This window comes from Eucalyptus grandis, chromosome 10 (genome assembly GCF_016545825.1).
Source record: "Eucalyptus grandis isolate ANBG69807.140 chromosome 10, ASM1654582v1, whole genome shotgun sequence".
NCBI classification, from domain to species: domain Eukaryota; kingdom Viridiplantae; phylum Streptophyta; class Magnoliopsida; order Myrtales; family Myrtaceae; genus Eucalyptus; species Eucalyptus grandis.
In genome coordinates, this window is record NC_052621.1 from 22,250,181 (window position 1) to 22,259,119 (window position 8,939).

General features: G+C 38.4%; 1 protein-coding gene and 1 pseudogene across 1 annotated transcript; one reads left to right on the forward strand and one right to left on the reverse strand.

Annotated features, from left to right (window-relative positions):
* The first annotated feature begins 809 nt into the window (after window positions 1–809).
* On the forward strand, window positions 810–3,888 carry LOC104422276 (protein MET1, chloroplastic). The gene is made up of 7 exons (XM_010034550.3): window positions 810–1,368; window positions 2,170–2,276; window positions 2,404–2,498; window positions 2,610–2,686; window positions 3,015–3,135; window positions 3,243–3,302; window positions 3,374–3,888. The coding sequence occupies exons 1-7, from the start codon at window positions 953–955 to the stop codon at window positions 3,512–3,514; spliced, it is 1,017 nt and encodes a 338-aa protein (XP_010032852.1). The 5' UTR covers window positions 810–952; the 3' UTR covers window positions 3,515–3,888.
* Window positions 3,889–4,037: 149 nt separating this feature from the next.
* LOC104423779 lies at window positions 4,038–8,454 on the reverse strand (annotated as a pseudogene).
* Window positions 8,455–8,939: the final 485 nt, after the last annotated feature.

An 8,939-nucleotide genomic window follows, 5' to 3' on the forward strand; every position in this document is an offset into this window, starting at 1 on the left:
CCCTACTCCACTGGAATTAGCTTTTGTACTTTGGAAGGCATTCTGCAGAAATTTCCAGTCTAGCACACGAGGTGGTGCATTGCATGAAGAACCAAAGGAGAGGGAAGGGGTACCTAGGGCTAAAGGTGGATATGCCCAAGGGCTATGGTAGGTTAGAATATCTTTGAAAATCTTGATTTCGACCGAAGATCTATATAACTAAATAAACAATGCATCTCACTTGTTTCTTTCTCTTTGCTACTAAATGGGAGTGCTTTTGACTATTTTTAATGAGAGAGGGGTTTTAGATAAGGTGATCCCCTATTCCTATAAATTATTGTTATGTGTTCCGAAATTTTGTCCCGCTTATTATAAAAGGTGAAACATTTTTTTTTTTAAGGAGGAACTATTTTAAAAAGTTTAATGTGTATCAAAATAGGTGAAGAGTATTTACTAATTTCTCATCTGATGCATACGAATGATTAATTGTAATTTTACAAGGTGGAGCACACAATTGTGAGGAGCATCAAGAATTGTCTCTAAAGATAAAGCGATTTGCTCAAATCATAGAATAAATTATAAAGAGTAATGTTAGAAATATTAAAGGCCGGTTGATAAAAATGGAATAAGGATAGTATCATAGTAGAGGAGAGGCAGGGACACGCTGCATTTCCAGCAACGTGTCTACACAGGATCTGAGGGAATATCTGATACTTCATATTCCTACAGTCCACATCGGCAGCCATCCACAAGGCGGACACGTGGCCATGTCCAAGCGGAGCAAATAACTACATGAACGCCCGACGGTTTTCAGCCACTAGTCCAAGCGCTCTTGCAATCCAAAGCCTCCCCTCTTTTCTCCTCCCTCTCTCTCTCTCTCTCTCCTCCCATTTTCAACCAATCCAGCCTTCCTTACTCTCACTCGACTCTTGTGATCTCTGACAGAGCAGAACTAAAAACAAGCTCAAGGATCATGTCTATAGCTCAAAGAAGCTATGCATCCTCTCTCTGCTCTTCACCACCATTACCAAGAACCGCTCAGAACAAGCCATCCCAGTTGGTGCTCTTCCACACCAAGCATTCATTTTCCAAGAAGTGCTCTTTCGTCAGCCTTTCTGGTCATTTCTCGGAGACCCACTTGGCAAAAGCGTCCAATTTGGTGGTGAAAGCATCTGAAACAGAGTCACAGACGTCGCCGGAAGCAGCCGAAGGAGGAGGAGGAGAAGGAGAAGAGGAGTATGAGGAGTATGAGGTGGAGATAGAGCAGCCATATGGGTTAAGGTTTGTGAAAGGAAGAGATGGTGGGACTTACATTGACGCAATTGCGCCTGGTGGATCTGCTGACAAGACCGGCGTGTTCACTGTGGGGGATAAAGTACTCGCCACCAGGTTTTCTAGCGAATTTATTCTTCCTATTTCTTTTTCTTTTTTGGACCTGTTTTATTCTGTGATAGTTTAATGTTTGTGCAAGAAATGGGTTCATGCTTACTTGCAGTTGCGGCAATTCAGTGTATAGCCGCAATTTGCTGATTAGCTCATTGCCAATTTGCAAGTTGCTAGGCAGCACATGTATTTACATAAAATGGCCAATCAAAAAGAATGTCAATTGAGTGCACCGACTCATAATTGACAATTGGGTTTTACAATGGTTGATAGTGCCTTAGCTTGTGACTGTGTTAGAATATAAGTGTTGGCCAATAGCCGGGTTGGCAGATTAAAGGAAGATGGAGCTACGTTAAGTAGTTTGTGTTTGAGACAGCTCAAAGTTAGAGGCTTAATGGTGCACAACCTGAGCCCCTGCAAGTTTAAGAAAATAACTCGATAAGAAAGCTGGACAGCTGACCTGAAAGTATTGCCTTCATATCGAGCTCATTTGTGACTTGTGAGTACTAGTAAGGAACTGCAAATTTGTTGACATTTACTTCGACTTGCCAATAGAGGTTATTATGAATGGTCAAATTGGCGGTTCAGATAAACAATTCTCAAGTAGATTTACAATAAAACTTGAGAATTTGATATCACTCAATGGAATGTTACATTATGCAGCTTCCAAGTTCCTTAATTACCTTTTTTTCCTGTCTTATTTGTTTCTTTGCCATTATCTGTGGCTTGTCCTTCTATTGTTGTGCTGGAAAAATTTGATACAAGTGCACATTGGGACAATGACACAAGTCTAGTAGTTGTATGCAGTGCAGTGTTTGGGACAGAGATATGGCCTGCGGCTGAATATGGAAGGACAATGTATACTATCCGTCAAAGGATTGGCCCATTGCTCATGAGGATGCAGAAAAGATATGGTTCGTTCCTCCTCCATTGAACCTTTCAATCTATTTAATGCTTATTGATTTCTACACCATTATGCGAGGAAAAGGTTCAGTGCCATTTCGCTGTGGCTTGAACTGCACAAATTTGTGTACTTCTCAGGTAAACTGGAGGAAGCTGGTGAGCTAACAGAGAAGGAGATCATTAGAGCTGAGAGGAATTCTGGGGTAATAAGTAACAGAGTTAGGGAAATCCAAGTAAGTACAAGATGGTGTTCTTTTTAATCTTCCCGCATTGAGTATTTTGTCAATAGTATTGCTTTTTACAAATTTAAAAGACTGGCATATCAAAAAAATTGGCTGTTCCAGATGCAAAATTACACGAAGAAAAAAGAACAGAAAGAGGGAAGAGAGAAGGACCTCCGTGAAGGGCTGCTGCTCTACAGGTAGTGTCATTTCTTTGTTTGGATACTTTCATGATGTACTATCTTTTCAATTTAGTTGCATTTGTTACTATGTCATCATCAATGGGTGGACCAATATCTGTATGTGCTGGAAGCTATAATCTTTCATACAGATACAAGTGTGTCGCTGAGGGACTATAATATCGGACTCCATCTAAACTCTGGCTATGCAACTCTTAAATTCATGAATATCATTGCACAAGTTTTCTGCTGCTAAGTTGTTTCTATGGATCGTGTAGCTGCCACTGAGCAGAGAATTGCCCTTGGTTATGTTATTAATTCTCTCTTTCCTGGGTCAATCGATTTGTAGGGATGGCAAATATGAGGATGCATTGGAGAAATTCGAGTCTGTATTGGGGTCGAAACCTGATGCTAATGAAGCATCTGTTGCAAGTTACAATGTCGCTTGTTGTTATTCTAAGCTTGATCAGGTAGCTCCTGGTTTTTTATTAAAACCGAAAATGCTTTTCCGGTTTAGGCTACATTGTTTTATTTTCATAGCAGCTACAAATCCAATTTTTTTAATGGTCACAAACAGGTACAAGCAGGGCTTTCTGCCCTGGAAGATGCTTTGGAAGCGGGGTTCGAAGACTTTAAGGTAATGAATCGAATGAAAAGTGTCATAGTTTGCTGAGCTTGCGTTTCTCATGTTTTTGCTAATTGATGCAGAGAATTCGAACGGATCCTGATTTGGAAAACGTAAGGAAGTCCGAGGAATTTGATCCTCTTCTGAAAAGGTTTGACGAATCCTTTATCAATGAGAACGCCATTAATGCCATCAAATCTCTATTTGGCTTCAACAAAAAATAGAGCTGAAAATTGGCTGTGCAATTGAAGAACCTTGGTTCTCTACCGAGACAAGGCTTAAGACGAGGACCGGAGAAGCAACTGCTCATACTGATGGGAGCTTCGGGCAAATTTATTCATTCTCATTATGCACGTCACTTTGATCTTGGACTTCGAAACATGCCGAGTGGAAATTTTTCTGGTAGTTACATACTTTTTACCTTTCCCCAAAATGTGAAGTTCTGACAGATGTAAAGTATATTAGTGAGAAATTGAAGAGGGATCAATTGTTCTCTCTCTCTCTCTCTCTCTCTCTCGGATTAAAGAGAGGACAGAAACCTTCTTCTAAAAGTGAAAACGGAGATATCAAGGTCGGTAATTCCTTGTTTGCAAGTCCAGTTGTCGAAGTAGTAAGGACAAAAACACAAGGCAAGTTGTGTTCACTTTGCGGACAACCTACTTTTGCATGATGATACATCTAATTAAGGTTGCACATTAGTTGGATCCCTTGCAGCTTATGCACGCATGATTAGCTTGGACATGCATGAGTTTACTATAGAGAGGGTGATATGGTTCTGAATTTTTAGGAAGCCTCAGGCGTGGCATTTACTGAGGTAAATGGTAGAACGCATTTAGATATTATGGATTACAATGTGAGACCTGCCAACTTATCGCAAATCAGACAATAATCTTTCTGACATATATGATTGATAACACATTAGGTTCACCTAACAGCAATATCAGAAACGGTAGTCATTATGGTTCATATGCTGTTTTGTCAACTACTCAGTCTTACACTTTGAACCAGCTCGAGGTCGAGTCCAGGCGTCCTTGTTGGGCAATTTTAAGGGATAAACCACCATGAGGAGGAGCAGGGCTCTGAGCGAAGACCAATAATGGCGGTGAGAGTAGGAAAACGATCAATTTGAAGAACATAAAGCTCTGCAAAAGGCAGAGAAAACATATGTATTTTAATCTTCGCGCCATATGAAAGGATAAACAATAATTAACCTTCTCTAGCTGACCATAACTTATTCATTACGGAGAGCTTGGAGATCATAACTCTGCACATGCCTTACCGGGAAGTGTAAAGAACACAGTTTCTTGATATGAAATGATAGTATAGCATGAGTCAATGTAATATTGACCCTTATCGATGCACATATTCAAGCTTATGAATACGTTTGGTTCACTATTTTGAAAGCTCATTGGGAAAATGCAAAGATATTTAATAGTCTAAAAGACTTTAGGCAAATGCAAATGCAAATGCCGTTTGATAAACTAGGCTTTGAGAAAAAAAATTGAGATAAATGCCATTTGGTGGAAAACACATTTGAAAAAACCTTTGCATGATTAATATTAGTTTCTTTTTTAATTTCATTTGTTTAAAATTCAAAAAAAAAAAAAAATTATACAACTTTTTTAAAATATAAATTTTGGCAATAATACTAAAAAAATCAAATATATCATTTTTTTTAAAAAGACCAAACCCTTCATCGGAATTTTTTAATTTTTATTTTTTTTAAAATGAAAAAAATAATGTATGCAACTTTTTAAATATAAATTTTGACAATAATGCTAAAAATAAAAATCACATATATATATATATATATATTTTTATATTTTTTTTTAAAAAGACCAAATCCTTCATTGAAATTTTTAAATTTTTAAATTTTTAAATTAAAAAATAATGTATGCAAATTTTTAAATATAAATTTGAAAATAATGCTAAAAAATAAAATACATATATATAATTTTTTTTTTTAAAAAGACCAAACTCTTTATCGGAATTTTTTAATTTTTATTTGTTAAAATTGAAAAAAATAATAATGTATGTAACTTTTTAAATATAAATTTTGAAAATAATGCTAAAAAATCAAATACATATATATAATTTTTTTTTAAAAAAGACCAAACTCTTTGTCGGAATTTTTAATTTTTATTTGTTAAAATTGAAAAAAAAATAATGTATGTAACTTTTTAAATATAAATTTTGACAATAATGCTAAAAATCAAATATATAAATAATTTTTTTAAAAGACCAAAATATATTTATTTTTTTAGTATTTATATAATTTTGATTTTTTTAGCATTATTTTGGCATTTAAAAAAATAACAAGGGCAAAATTAGAAATTTGAAAAATAAGTGATGATAGTTTTGGAAAAAAAAAAAGTTTCAGCATTTGGCCCAAAGCTAGTCCTTACTAGATTGAGCTTTCCAACTTTCCAACGCTAACTTTCACTTTAAAGCCTATTTCAAAATGGTTGTCAAAACAATCCAACATTTCCCAAAGAGGATTTTGAAGGTTAAAAACCTCTTGAGAATGCTAAGCGAAATGCACCCTATATCAGCCCAAAAAGACGACCTGCGTCTGAAAAATTCAGATGATATATCCCGGAGTTAAGTAACTAGTTTAGAGGCTCACTAGCAGTTGAAGATGATAGACTCAGCATCTGTTTCACAGTCTGCGTGGCAGAAGACGGAGTGGAAGCCCCTGTTGTGGTGAAAGCATGGGGTCATAACCAATTGCTTCATCCGGGATCGCCAGATTCCACTTGAATCTTGTCACCATATTGTGAAGAAATATAAGGATCTGAATCCTGGCAAATTCATGCCCCAAGCACATCCTTGGCCCCCCCTCCAAACGGGACGTACGAGAAAGGGTTCGACCCTGATCCTTCAAATCTCGACGCATCAAACTTTTCAGGATTCGGGTAAAGAACGGGATCTTTATGTGTGGAGCCGGTAGACCAATATAGCTAGCACACGCAGTGAAAGATGCACCAGTCAGTTAAACCGTAGTCTCATAATTTCAAAATTGAAGTTTTTTATGCTCGTTTGACCTGACAAGTTGATCAGCTTATATCATCGGAAAAATTCATACAGCTCAGTTCTCTTCAAAATCTTTCTTCTATTACTGCTCCTACAAAGTTACGAGAGGATGATTGCGAGAGTACCTTCCATCCTTTAGGAATTGTATAACCGGCGTATGTGAAATCGACCAGGGCCTCTCGGAACGCGCCGGTCAGTGGTGACATTAGCCTCAAAACTTTTGCAACCACATTCATGGAGTACCTCATCTTCTGCACATCCTTCCGCTGCAACCACGCCAGTTCTTTCGATTTGGCAACATCTTCGTGCTCTGCTTGAACATGAAGGGACCAAAGATGACTCAGTGCTTAAAATCGCTTGCAACAGGTTAAAACGTTCTCAATAATTGTAATTTCACCAAAAAAAGGCCTTGCAGATGTGTTTTAAACCTTTGCAAATGTTTTCATAGACTTCGGGATAATCACTCAGATACTTCATGAGCAGCGTGATGGCGGATCTTGTAGTGTCATGGCCAGCGAATAATATTAGGAGTATGATGTCAATGATCTCCATCTCGCTCAAGAACCGTCCGTTAGCATCTGCAGAAGTGAGCAAGAAGGACAAGAGATCTTGGTCAGGCGTCGCCTTTTCTTCCCACAGAGCTAATTTTCTCTCCATTGTAATCGACCGAATCTCTTCCCGGATTCAATTGGCAGCCCTGTTTGAACGGTGGAATGCCGTTCCGGGGAAACTTATAGGCAAATTCACGACTCCATTTATGAACACGTCGAATAAAGCGGCCAGGTTTGAAACTCGTGTAGGGTCATCGGTGCTGGTGAAGATGCGACAGGCCAACTCGAGAGTGTAGACCTTAAGCACCGGATAGAGTCGCACTTCGTCTCTTCCTTCCCAGTGCGTGTCAAGATGGTGTTGGGTGATCATGTCCATCCTCTCTGTATACCTCTTGAGCGCCTCAAGATGGAAAAAGTTCATGAGCATCCTCTTCAGGGACTTGGCATCCTCACCTGCCGTGTTGACCCGGAACAGCTTCTGCACCGTGCTCGGCCACCAGACCTTGACGGCTTTGTTCTCATTGCCGAACAAGAACTTGTGCCCCACCGTCCCACAGAAGACGGCCATCGGCTCCCCGAGCAAGGATGTCTTGAATGTTGGGAAAATATGGCTTTGAATTGGGTAGAGTAATGAATATTGACTTTTAGAGTACTCAAGTCGGACTTTAAAGTGTGGTATCACTTTCTTGAATGTTGGGAAAATATGACTTCGAATTGGGTATAGTAATGAAGATTGACTTTTAGAGTACTCAAGTCGGACTTTGAGGTGTGATATCACTTTCTTAAGGATTTATTTGCCCCACAATGTTGTTAATGATCACCGGCAAATTTCTTCAAGGATACAACAAAGTCTCAAATGAGAATACTAGATGGCAATTCTACAACAAAGTCTCAAATGCGAATACTAAATAGCAATTCTAGTATTTCTCGAGGGTCTCTCTAGGAAACAATTAAAATGATGGCTATAATTTTTCAGAAAAGTCTCGAAAATGATCACACGCTTATTCTTCTGAAAACCGAAATGTATATATATAAAACTTTCTTAAAACATAGACAACTCTTCGTGAAAGGTTACAAAGCAAACAAATGTAACATTTCGAAAATTGTCCATATGAACAAACCAAAAAATAAAAATAAAATAACAAATGTATCATTTCGAAAAGTTTGCAAAGCGAACAAATAATCGCACACCCGCACGCGGGTATAGTTGGGTCTAGCCTCACCCAATCATTCATTTAAGTATATAAACGAAACCCCATACTTATTAATTAGTCCACTTCCTCCCACTTTTCTTATATGAGACAAGGAAAATGCACTTAATTTGTTTTTACAAACAAACCTCCAACATTGAAGACCCTTGCATCATGCCTGTCCATCCTCTCCCTGATGAACCGTTCGGGCTCTCCTAGCCATCCTGCCCGGGGGAACTCCAGAGTCTCGCTGATGAGTGGCCATCCTAGGCTTCCTGGAGGGAGACGAGGATTCGCACGCGCGCTCAACTTGAAGAGTTTCTCGATCAAATAAAGGAAGAGGACAAAGAAAAATACGAAAGCCGCAAGAATGCAATGCTGAAGAAGCATCACGACTTGTCTTGATGGCAAGTGAAGCTCCCAAGTGGTGGTTTATATGATGCAATTCCCGATCAAAGGGGACTTTTCCAAGGAAGACTATGCTTTTCTTTGGACTGCTTTTTCCAAGGTTGGCTACACAACAGTCCACATCACTAATGCCTATCAATGCTTGGGAAAATTACCAAAAAAATCCTAAATCTATTATAATTGTGCCAGTTCAGTCATAAACTTATTTTTTTGACCATTTGAATCTTAAACCTTTTTCAATTATTCCCAATCATTCTATCCAACCAAAATTAGCCGACTAGCACTAACTTGGCAGCCAGGCCGGCGCCGATGACCTTTTTTAATAATATTTTATTTTTTGAAATATTATATTAATTTTTTTATCTTTTTTTCCTTTTTATCTCCTTTTTTTCTTCCTTCTCACTCTTACTTCTTCCTTCCTCCTCCCTCCTCCTTCCTTTGGCTTCGGCGACTGGCCAAGCTAGCCG

Bases quoted from the DNA above. Each gene is read 5' to 3' on its own strand.
- LOC104422276 (XM_010034550.3), top strand. From the start codon at position 953: ATGTCTATAGCTCAAAGAAGCTATGCATCCTCTCTCTGCTCTTCACCA. The intron at 2,277-2,403 runs GTTCGTTCCTCC...TGTACTTCTCAG, and splicing joins GAGGATGCAGAAAAGATATG to GTAAACTGGAGGAAGCTGGT. The intron at 3,303-3,373 runs GTAATGAATCGA...TAATTGATGCAG, and splicing joins CGGGGTTCGAAGACTTTAAG to AGAATTCGAACGGATCCTGA.